General features: G+C 41.1%; 1 protein-coding gene across 1 annotated transcript; it reads left to right on the top strand.

The window, feature by feature from the left end:
- The first annotated feature begins 2,199 nt into the window (after positions 1 to 2,199).
- LOC116061782 (5-hydroxytryptamine receptor 7-like) lies at positions 2,200 to 8,974 on the top strand. The gene is made up of 2 exons (XM_031316142.2): positions 2,200 to 3,182; positions 6,687 to 8,974. The coding sequence occupies exons 1-2, from the start codon at positions 2,593 to 2,595 to the stop codon at positions 7,573 to 7,575; spliced, it is 1,479 nt and encodes a 492-aa protein (XP_031172002.1). The 5' UTR covers positions 2,200 to 2,592; the 3' UTR covers positions 7,576 to 8,974.
- The last annotated feature ends 3,765 nt before the right edge of the window (positions 8,975 to 12,739 follow it).

The following is a 12,739-nucleotide window of genomic DNA, read 5'->3' on the forward strand; positions in this document are numbered from 1 at the left end:
TACATTGGCCTTTGTGTAAAGGGCTGCACCCCTTTTATGCTGTATTTTAAATTTAATTTGTATTTTGTAACTGTTTATTTTTTATTTCTTCATATGTATTGCGCATGTGTGTGTATGTGAAGCACTATGTAACTGCGTGTATTAAGAAGTGCTATATAAATAAAGTGTAAACTTACTTACTTACTTATTTACATTGCATAACTGTGCTACTGCTATGAGTTCAAATGGACTTTTGAATGTTGACATTCTTCCAAGGTGCCTGACCTGTTTAATAATGAGTCTTGTTTGTATAGTAGGCTATTTTTTTGTGGCCCTCTTGTGTATGTACCATGATTAAATGTGACTTTGTAGGGCAAAAGCAACGGTATCACCTGTTAAATTACCATTGAACATAGTTTTTTTTAATATATACTTTCACTTATAAGACAGAACTTTCCAAATGTTTTCATGACACAGACTCCCATTTACACTTTATGGCCTCAGACCTTCATATTATAAAAAAAAATTTAAAAACAAATTAATAAAAAAATTTGAAGCTGCTGCTTCAAATCTAAAACAAATCTAAACAATCTAAGGAAGAAAATTCACTTTGGGTGAACTTCCCAAAACTGTGATGAGGGGTCACATATAGACACTGCTTCATTGTGAGAGTTCACAAGCCACAAAGGCTGGAAACTACTGATTTAGAGTGAAGCTTAAAAGGCATTTTTGGAGAAACAACTTCCGGTAGATCACATTAAAGTGAAATTTAACCACACTGTTTGCCAGGGGCCCCCAGCCAACTCCTTGATGGCCTCTACAAGGCCCCAGACCCCAGTTTGAGAACCACAGCTCTTAAAAAAAATAATTCTTAAAACATAATTCAATGGTTGAATATTGTAATGTATAGGCCTTGTAAAATACATGCAAATACATTACACTGTGCAATATATCTCCTTTCAATACATAAACACATATCTTACTGAGAAAGATAATGGAATTCCAGCACTACACCAGAAAGCCCCATCAGCAACAACATGCAGCAGAGGCATATGGCCACTTGATGGCACTACTATCCAAGGCTATCCACGGCATTAGTATTACACACACGTATGGGGTTATCATACAATAATTGTGTTCAGATTAGAAAATGATGAAAAGGCTTCGGGAGCGGTTTGGGTTCCTGCTCTAACCCTAACACAACAGCATAAATCTCATAAGTTTTCAAAGTGAGGTGAAGGTAGACTGCACCTCTTTCCCCTAACTCTTATAATGCAATGGCTTGCTTGAACTGTAAGTAGCAGAAATGATTGGAGGAGGGGAATTGAGGGAAATCAGCACTTTGGCTCCCTCACCTTGGTTACATAAGAACCAAATGGTCTTTAAAATGAATTATGTTGTATGTATTGTATGTAGTCACAGTGTATTGTTGTATGTTGTTGTGTGACCTGCATGTTTTGTATGCTGTATATCTATTTGTTTCTTCTGTAATAATATGATATTGTGAAGTAGGGCCAGGACTATAAGCATTATGCTTCTGCCTGCTCCTTCTCGAACTCATCCTTTTTTTTAGTGTTTTATCCCTGTGTTTCATCTGATTTTCTTTTTTTTTCTTTGTTTGTTCAAGATAAATAAAAAAATGTAAAAAAAAAAAATAATAATAATCTAATTATATATATAATTATTACCTGTCTCAATGAAAAAAACCTACTTAACCATCCTGTGTCTTAAGTGAAATGATAGAAGTCAACCCTGGAATAGAGACTGTTCTGTTACCATCCAAACATATGGCAGAATTCTCCTTATTTTCTTTTCTTGGATGGATTATTTGTTTAATAGTAGCAATTTTCTAAAGTGCCAGGCGACAGCCCACTCTTTCACACCATTTATTGTTCATTCACATTATGTGTAATCTCACTCTGTCTTTATCTCTTTGTGCTGTGCGTGCGTGTGTGTGTGTGTGTGTGTGTGTGTGTGTGTGTGTGCGCGCGCGCGCGCGCGTGCGTGTGTGTGTGGAGGGAGAAATGCAAAACCAACATACATTTGAAATCTGGAGAATATGTCGTCATTCGGCGCAATTACGCACGGTGATCCATGGACACAGTTTGTCCTTGCCAAGACATTCCCACTAGAATGAACCCCAAAGAGGCCCCAAAAGATGTTGTTGTCTGTGGATTCCTTTGTTTGCATGTTTACAGTAGATATTCGGCAGCCTATAGGCTATCCAACATGTCTTTTTTTGACAACTTCTGTGAGATGTATTTGCGCACATTTTCTATCTTTCTACACATGAGGCTGAAAAGTAGAATGATTGCCAGGGTGCACAACAAGAAACAAAATCCTATTTTATAGGTCAGTTATTTGGGGAATATGCCTGCAGCGTGCCACGTGCGTAATGACGAGAATGCCTCTAAATAGAGGAATTAAGGCGTTGAGGCTTTATGAAGGAAGGAGAGCATGTCAGAGTTTAGAGGGAGGGGGGTGCGGGGGGGGCTGTAGAAAAGGAATTACTCATTTCTTACACCAACACCGGTCCGGCACATCCGTGCGAGTCTATGTCACAACCGGACGGGTCTCCAAGTCCATGGATAAAAAGGAACAGAACGCACTAGGATGTTTGTTGTGGGAGACAGTAACGGAACCTTCGGTAGTGGCAACATAAGGTCGTCATTCATGATAGAGGACAGAGCCGGCGGTGGAGATCCCGGGGGCTCCACCAACATCATGATCTTGGAAGCTTTTGCGCCACGGCTGCTGAAGTTTGCGCAGGGCGCCGCAGAGGCAGCAGCAGCAGCAGCAGCAGCAACGACGTCTCCATCCACCTCCAGTCAGCCGCAGGTCATGGAGATGGAGACGAACGGGACCCGGTGCGGCGAGCATATTCTGAGCTACGGCTGGTTTGAGAAAGTCCTGATCGGCGGAGTCCTCACCATGCTCACACTGTCCACCATCTGCGGGAACTTACTGGTGGTCATCTCCGTGTGCTTTGTCAAAAAGCTGCGCCAGCCGTCCAACTATCTGATCGTTTCGCTTGCCGTGGCGGACCTGTCAGTGGCTCTGGCCGTGATGCCTTTCGTCAGTATCACGGACTTGATTGGTGGCCAGTGGATTTTCGGACAGTTCTTTTGCAACGTTTTTATCGCCATGGATGTGATGTGCTGCACCGCGTCCATCATGAGTCTGTGCGTAATCAGCATTGACAGGTGAGATGAACCGATTGTATGCCTTTAACGGAGTAAAAAAAACAAAGTGTCCAACAATCACACGATATAAATCTACTTGATCACTATTTAGACAAAAAAGACACCAGGGCAGTTCATATCATTGATTATTAAACTTTTACGCATCGCAGTTTTGGAACCAGACTCTCCACATTTTGGCACTATACTGCTCCTATTTTTTAATCTCACTATTTCCTACACGCAATATTCTTATAATAATAAAATGCCATTACCCAGTCTAAAAGGGCATTTTGTCGCTCAGTCCTTCGTGACACTGAAACATGGGATTTGTGTCAGGGAGGTTAGAGCGCGGAGGCTTACTGAAGTTCAGGGTCTCGCTCAAAGGCACTTTGACAAAATTGGTTGAGACAAAGTGGCTGATGAGGGGAACAAACCTGTTACCTTTCGGCTTGGTTCTTTGTCCACTGCTCCAGATTCCTTTCTTACTGAACGGCCTGTTTAAATCGATTAAAAGAATCAGAGTGGACGTTGAAAGCATTCAGAAGCAGCACGCAGTAAATGCCTTTCAGATTACCCCAAATCTAAAGTTAAAATTGAAATCATTTCTTGAACAAACACATGCCTACACATTGGCTGTGGTCTTATGGGATTAATCCAGTATGAAAATGTAGTAAGTGTTTAGTTTGAACTGTATTTTTCCAGTGAGGTTTTTGAGTGTGAAGGAATAATACTGGGACCTGGAGCTGTTCTTTGGTCAAATGGCCGGCCCAGCTTTATTTAACACTAATGACATATGGTCTTTCTCAGCATCCAGTTTGTAATCTGGCGGCTGCATATGGCAACCACAGATGGTTGTTTAGCACCTTGCTCAAGGGCACCTTGTTGAGAGTGGGGGAGTATGAATTACTCAGGGTAGGCAAGGCAAGGCAAGGCAAGCAAACTTCATTTATTTAGCACATTCAGTAACGAGGCAATTCAAACTGCTTTACATAAAATCATTAAAGAGCAATTAAAAACACTTAAAACCATTAATTAAAGACAATAGAAAATAAAAACAAGCTAAAATAGAACAAGACTATTGTGGTGTATTATAGTGCAGTGTAAGAAATGAAACAAATACTTGATTTAATAAGAAGCAGCAAAGGGATTTAAAAGAACTGAGAGTTGCTGCGGACCTGCAGTTTTCTGGGAGTTTGTTCCAAATATGTGGAGCATTAAAACTGAATGCTGCTTCTCCATGTTTAGTTCTGAATCTGGGGACAGAAAGCAGACGTGTCCCAGACGACCTGAGAGGTCTGGGTGGGTCATAATGTAATAGACGATCAGAAAAAAAACATTCCGTGCTTTATAAACCAGCGTTAGTATTTTGAAATCCATTCTTTGAGAGACAGGAAGCCAGTGTAGAGACTCTTTAGAACTGAAGGGATGTGATGCACTTTCTTGGTCTCAGTGAGGACTCGAGCAGCAGCGTTCTGAATCAGCTGCAGTGTCTGATTGATTTTTTAGGGAGACCTATAAAGACACTGTTACAGTAGTCAAGTCTACTGAAGATAAAAGCATGGACAAATTTTTTTAAATCCTGCTGAGACATAAGTCCTTTAACCCTTGATATATTTTTAAGGTGGTAATAGGCTGACTTTGTAGTTGTCTTAATGTGGCTGTTAAAAATTCAGGTCTGAGTCCATGACTACACCAAGATTTCTGGCTTTGTCTGTTGTTTTTTGTATTGCAGATTGAAGCTGAGCGCTGACTTTTAATCCTTCCTCTTTGGCTCCAAAAACAACTATCTCCGTTTTGTCTTTGTTTAATTGAAGAATGTTCTGGCACATCCAATCGTTGATTTGTTCAATGCACTTACTCAGTGTTTGTATTGGACCATAGTCCCCTGGTGATCATCCGCATAATTATGGTAATTGTTTTAGTTTTGTTTTTTTTCATAACCTGAGCAAGTGGAAGCATGTAGATGTTAAACAGAAGAGGCCCCAGATTGGAGCCTTGGGGAACTCTGTGTGTCATACTTGTCCGCTAAGATGTGTAATTACCTATAGAAACAAAGTAATCCTTGTTCTTTAAATTGGATTCAAATCAGTTTAGTACTGTGCCAGAAAGTCCAACCCAGTAGGGGTGTAACGGTACGTGTATTCGTACCGGACCGTTTCGGTACAGGGCTTTCGGTACGGTGCACGTTTGCACCGAACGGCCGAACGCAATCTTTTGTGTGCGGAACATAGGTAAATTTTCGTGTTTCCACACGAACATATTAAGTGGCGGAAGTCTCCGCGTTCAGCGCAAATCCCGCCCTGCAGCTGATTCTAAAGTTTTCATTGGTCATGTCAATATGTCAATCACTGTACAGATTGCCTACACCAAACACTGATCTCTAAACCTACCCGCCGTCACTGTAACCTAAACCAATGAAATCAACTGCAGGGTGGGATTTCCGCTGAAGTGGTTTGGGGAAAAAAATAAAAATCACACACTGCGTGCTGTACAACAACATACACGGCACGCTTTAGCCCAGCCTCTCGCTAGCTAGCGTCATGGCCAATGCAGACAAGCCCATAGACAGTACGGACAAGCTGGAGCTTGAAGAGCCACCCATATCATTAAGGTCTCCTGTTTGGGAACGCTTCGGTTTCCCAGTGAACTATGTCAACGGACAAAGACTAGTCGATAAGACGAAAGCAGTGTGCCGACATTGCTAACGCACTTGAAAAGGCATCACGCGAGTGTGAACATCACTACTACAAGGAAAAAAACGACCGTAATTCAAACGCAGCTCCCGTTGGCATTTAAACAGACCTTTGCTGGTAATTCCGATCAGGCCAACGCAATAACGAAAGCAATTGGTGTTTTTATAGCAGCTGATCTACGACCATACTCCGTTGTTGACAAGCTGGGATTGATAATGCTGCACTGTAATCCATAGTTATTTATTTTATTTATATTTTTCATTATATTTTATTATGTGATATTGGTTTGAGACTGAGAGTATTTTATTTAGTGGAGAACTTTGCAGCAGTATTTTTCTTATTCTTTTTTTATTTTATATATATTTTATTTATTATATTTTATTAAAAAGTGTTTTAAAAAGTGTAAACAAATTGTTAAAAAAAAAAGTTTATAGTAATAAACAACCTGCAGTTTAATGTTTGCATTTCTTTCCCTTACTGTACTGAAAATGAACCGAACCGTGACTTTAAAACCGAGGTACGTACCGAACCGTGATTTTTGCGTACCGTTACACCCCTACAACCCAGTATTCCAGTCAGTCTAGTAATATACTACGGTCGGCTGTGTCAAATGCATCACTGAGATCAAGTAATACTAAGACTGAAATTTTGCTACTGTCTGTATTAAAGCGGATATGCTGTGGTGTGGTCGAAAACCTGACTGGAATACATCAAAACAGTTGAAAATTCTTTTGTGTTGGACTAGAAATGGAAAAAAAGATGAAAAATAAAAGAAGTGAAATTTGTCTGCCTGTTTATGACACCTTTCATCCGGACATTTTTTTCTCTGTAGGTATCTGGGTATCACAAAACCGCTGACGTATCCTGTCCGGCAAAACGGCTGCTGCATGGCCAAGATGGTTCTGTCAGTGTGGCTCCTCTCAGCCTCCATCACCCTCCCCCCTCTGTTCGGCTGGGCACAGAACGTCAATGACGGCAGAGTCTGCCTCATCAGTCAGGACTTTGGCTACACCGTCTACTCTACCGCTGTGGCGTTCTACATCCCCATGTCAGTGATGTTGATCATGTACCACAGGATCTACCGGGCGGCCAAACTCAGCGCTGCCAAGCACACCATCACCGGCTTCCCCAGGGAAGGGGAGTACGGCGAAGGGGTGGATACTCGAAAGGAAAGAGGAGAGCACGAGGCTCACCGGCCGGCAGTATCAGGAGAAACAGGAAATGTTGAAGGGACAGAGGCTGAACAGGAAGCTGAGGAAGAGGAGGAGAGCTTGGACTGCGTGGCAGCGGCGTTGAAGCTCCAGCGCGAGGTGGAGGAGGAGTGCAGCACACGTGTCTCTCGCCTCCTCAAGACCGGTGAACACCACCAACGCCGGAAGAGGAAAAACCAGTCCATCTTCAAACGGGAGCAGAAGGCTGCGGCCACTCTGGGCATCGTGGTCGGCGCCTTCACCTTCTGCTGGCTTCCGTTCTTCTTGGTGTCCACGGCCAGGCCGTTTGTCTGCGGAGTGGAGTGCAGCTGCGTGCCGCTCTGGCTGGAAAGAACTCTGCTGTGGCTCGGATACGCCAACTCCCTCATTAATCCCTTCATTTACGCATTTTTCAACCGTGATCTGAGGACCACCTACAGTAACCTCTTGCGGTGCCGCTACAGGAACATCAATCGAAAACTGTCAGCGGCTGGCATGCACGAGGCTCTGAAACTGGTGGAGAAGCTGTAGGTCTGCCAATCAGCGATGCTGCAGAGACCAACAGAGACGACTGCCAGGGAAAACGCCCAGTGGGGCTTAGACTATGGCACAAGGCCACCACCCTGCCAGAATGGTTATTTCCTAAAATTTGTACGATGATTGCTGAAGCGAGATGAGGCAGGGTGCTGTGATTAAATGGATACACGCAAAGGAACACTGAAGAAGCCCAAAAAAACCTTTTCGTCTGGGGATTGTGAAAAAATAACAAGGGAAGGTTTAAGTTAGTGGCGATGAATTCATATTGTCTGAATAGTGGCTGCTGCAGTGTACTCACAACTACTGTCCAACAATTGTAATGGTGGTTGCTACCTTGGTGCATTCAAAACTGGTTGCTACCCTACTGAACAGTCTTTTGCACATGAGTTATTGTCACAAAAGTTGGTGAAACTACACATTGACTTTGGACTCATCGACCACCATGAGTGGAAACTTTCTAACTCAGTAGCCAGTGTGTTGTATTTTGAGATTGAGCCAAGGAAATCCTGCCCTTACAAACAAAAACGGAGGAGTTCTTGGAACTCAAATGGACCATGAGCCTAGAACACCAAATGTATTCAGCTTGGTCCCCAGTCATCACAGCGGCACTGCTTTTCACTGCTTCTACAGTAAACGTTAAGTTCGCTTCATGGGACGAGCATGATAACAAGTGGACAAGTTACTGTGGGATTTAAACTCAACTGACAAACTGACATGTAAAATTGTACACAAGTCGATAGCCACACTGTTTCAGAGGTCAAAATGGCCCCCTCTGATGATCTATACCTGATTTGAGTTCATATCTTTTGAAGATTTTTTTTTTGTTAATATAACTGTATTGAATGTGCCAAAACTTGCTATTTTTCCCACTACTCAAGTCATGTCCACTACACTGTTAAAAAAAACGATTTACTGATCAATCAAGATCATATGTTTTGTAATCAGGCAGCTTACTTAAGAACACATATTTAGGAACGGATGGATGAATGCAGACAAGCCAGAGATGTAAAGATGTACGGAGAGACATGATCACTTTGGATTTTTTTCCCGTGCCTTTTACTCTGGTTTAGTTAAAGGTTTGGTTGCAGCACATACAAGTTTCTTTTCAAACTATGCACCTTGTGTTGTGGATTTGACACAATGGGTGACAGTCCTCCAGGCACTCCCAGTTGATCATGGCTCAGTTTTAGCCTTGTTGTTTACTACGTCAAACAAAAAAAAAGGTACTATCAAGACAAAAGATAAATGAGGTTAAAACTCTGAGCTTTCCAAATGACCTACTGTTCTCACTATCCTAATCCATATCCATTTTGTACCACGTCAGTATCAATTTGGCAATTGATTACTTTTGGTCCAAGGATGTCAGAAAATATTAAATACATGTCCATCACAATTTCTCAATTCTTGAAATTCCTTGTGTTGTTTGACCTGCAACCCAAACCCCAAAGACAATAAATTCCCAGTGATAGAAAACATATGAGACGCTGTTACCTGCAAAATGTGGGTGTTTCTTGCCTGAAAAAAAGAGGTTTTAAATCTCTATACGTTATATAAAAATAAAAATCTCGATGAAATTAATGTTTATTAAACATTTAATGCTAACAACTTTAGCTACATCAGGATTATGTGGGTGTGGCAGTGGCCTGGCAAAAAACCTGCCAAAAAATTCACTCTAAGTCATTTCACTTTGGACTTGAATAAGCCCCGCCCACTTCAAACTAGTGAGAAAAGCAAGGACAAACATGATAATAAACATGAATACAGACCATTTTCCTGTGAAATAACCATACTGTTCAAACTACAGTTCATTGTAAAATCCCATCACACTTAAAAAGAAGAAGCTGATTGAGAAAATAAGTGTTGTTTCAGCACTACAGCTACCAACATTAATACAGTATATATATATATATATATATATATATATATATATATATATATATCATTACAAGGTGTCAAACTTTTAGGAACAAATTTTTCAGCTGTTCACCTTCTGCTATAATTGAGTTCTATGTGATCACGGACACTAATTACAGAGATACAGGATCTAATGTAGCTGTCCCTTGGGCTATTAATCTTGGGTGAGGCTCGGCATAGAAATTTGATTTGGACGAAAGAGGAAAGAGAGCAGATGACAGCCGGTATTTCATCGGTGTTCACAGTGATTAGGAGACTCTCGGCTCAGACTATCATTATTGTAAAGCACAGGAGCAGTGACAGAGTGCAATAACTGTCCATGCACATTCAAATTCCAAATAATATAATGTTAATATCATACCCTGTATAACAACAGGAATAAGCTCTAACTGTATGTTGAGTGAAAGTACCTTGATGAACATGACAGCTGGGACATGCTTAGTCCTATTTCTGGCTTTTATTTTTCTCTAATATTGTGTTTTTGATGTGTACAGAGATTAGTAGCAACAAGGTGTTACTTCAGAATTGACTACCCTCTGGTATAAGTGCAGTATGTGCTGCTGAACATATGTCCTCACTAAGGTAATGTGCTCTGCTACTAACTGAGAAGGAGCAACAGAGGGCAGTTAATCCATTTCATGAAAATCCATTTCCTGAAGAAGTGTGATCAGTGTAATTGCCAACTTTATTCTCTTTCTAGAAGACGTTTAAGCTCTGTATTTGCAAACTTGATTAGAGGAAATTTGAACTCTGTAATTGCCAACTTTATTCTTTCTAATCATTCATTAAAGCTGCTCTATTTAAGATTTCTTATAACACAAAAATATGGCCAGCTTCTTCCCCTCGACTATGAAAAAAACACTTTTGTTGTTTTATTGGGGTTTTTTTCTTCAACATTTTTATCACTTTTTCTGTTGTTTTTGTTGCTTTGTCTGACGATTTGTCGACGTTTTTGTCACTATTTCAAAATTTTGGGCACTTTCTCAAACTTTTTTGACATTTTCTTCCGGTGTTTTTGAAGTTTTTATGGTTGTTTTTGGCGCTTTTTTCAACATTTTTCACACTTTTCCCAACATTTTGTCACTTTTTTTGTGACATTTTCAGCACTTATTTCAACATCCCATATTTCTAATATGATATAAAAAAAAAATTTGAAAAACTCAAAATTCTAAATTTGACCCATTGACAACATGAAGGTTAATCAACAACTGGTTGCAACATATTCTCACTCCCAACTCGTCAAATACGGCAGCTTTGTCACAACCCATTTGCGTCACTTTTTAACACTCTGAATACCCCTTTGGTATGATTTTTCAGCGTGCAGGGCAGCGTTAGGTTTAGACAACACAACTACTTAGTTAGGTTTAGAAAAAGATCATGGTTTGGTTATGTAATTTAGGATTAGTTTTGGGTTAGGGTTAGACGATGGTTAAGTACATTACATTATCCGTCAGTTAAAATCAGTCAACGCTGACTTTTGGTTTCACACGGGACATAAACAGCGGTCCCCTGGATGAAAGTCCTGTGTTTGTTTGACCCATCCTTCCTCCCTATAGAACTTAAAATGAACATAGGCGCTCTTTATACTACATCATCTCATAGTGCCGCGGTTTCATACAGTCACTAAAGGGTGCCTTGTGCATCGGTATCAGACACTGATTGATGAGTTGGAAGTTAGAACGTGCTGCAAGTGGGACTGCAACAGAGATGCTGTAGGTTCACCCAGTTTGCCAAAATTAATAAAATGCTGATATTGGCTTTGATCATTGGTGGAGAATCTTATCCACGTTGTAAGTTACTAGTCTATATCCTTCACGTTCCACTTCCGGGATTGCTCCGGTGCTGCAGGAAATTCCGCCAGATGGATGTCTTTTCTGTTTCCTTCCGCTTTCTTTGTGATGGAATTTTAAATTCAGTGGAGTTATGAGGACTATTGTTGACTGCTCCTCCGATCTCTGCAGGGTAAATCCAGACAGAGAATTGAGTTTTCTCTCACACAACTATTTTGCAGCGGCTCTGTGCGGAGTTTAGCACCACCCATGACAATTCTGATTGGTTTAAAGAAATGCCATTAAACCAGAGCACGTTTTCCTCCCGTCCCCGAATGCTATGTGGAGTAGCCAGACCCTCCTTCAGCGCGCTTTGGAGGACGGTCTGGCAAGGCGAGACTATAAGTTACAAACTGAAGAACAAAATCCAAACTGTCTACTAAACAACACAAAGAGAAAAATATTACTTTTGCTCTTACTGTTTTCATCTCATTTTGTATCACTTTGGTCAGCATGATTGTAAAAAAGTTCTTTAAAACCTTCACTATTGTGGCTATCTATGTACGGTCATTACCTTGCGAAAATCTTTTGCCGCCATAAATCATAGTTCTGCACATACATGCCTTCAGCGTCATAAGTAAAGGAATTGGTTTACTTTGGGGGGCTGTGAGCTGAAAAGGTTGAGAACTAATGAACTGTATTCATTCTGGGCTTGGTGCCGTCATGGCACAGCTCCATTTCCTGTCAGAGAATTTATGGGTCGAGTGTTTGCCAGTGGATATGAGCAGGGGCACATGTTTCCAAAAGAGCCTCCGAAACAGAGTGCATCCAAAATCTCTAAAGCCCAGTTCAGAACAAAGATTTCAGAACAAGACAAGTTGAAACTTGCAACTTCTTGCAACGAGCCGGTCTGCAGCGTTCTGAAAGCTGCCAGTTCACACCAATGCAACGAGACGCTGTATCATCTCCATAACATTGACTCTGTACTTCCGTTCTAACTTCCGACTTTTAGGCTTTTTTGTAGCTGGATATATCATTTGGTTCTTTCTAAATATGAATGTGGATAACATTAGTGATAGTGAGATGCTTGCTACAGTTGCATTTCTAGTGATGAATCGGTGAAAACATTTTATTTCTCTGATTCACATCTTTGTTCTAACGCCGCTCTTTCTCTCCAGTCACTTTCTAGGTCGTTTGACCATGTAACGTTGCCGTGCTTTCGGGCAGGCGTTGAGGCTCCATCTAAAACTCTGCCATTTCGACCAGCTGTTTGTAACAAAAAAATGAAATGGATTATGGATCATTTTATTTCTATAGTTTATAGCTGACTTTACCAGCTGACTTCTCTATTGGCTGTTGAAACAGGAGACGTCTCTTATGTTCTAAAACCAGCCTCTGCGACTCGAACGGCTGAGTTTTTTTTTTACAGTCGCTGGTCGCAGCGAAACCATCAGCTGGTTTGAGTCGAGCTGAGA

The sequence above is a fragment of the Sander lucioperca genome, chromosome 15, assembly GCF_008315115.2.
Source record: "Sander lucioperca isolate FBNREF2018 chromosome 15, SLUC_FBN_1.2, whole genome shotgun sequence".
Taxonomy (NCBI): Eukaryota; Metazoa; Chordata; class Actinopteri; order Perciformes; family Percidae; genus Sander; species Sander lucioperca.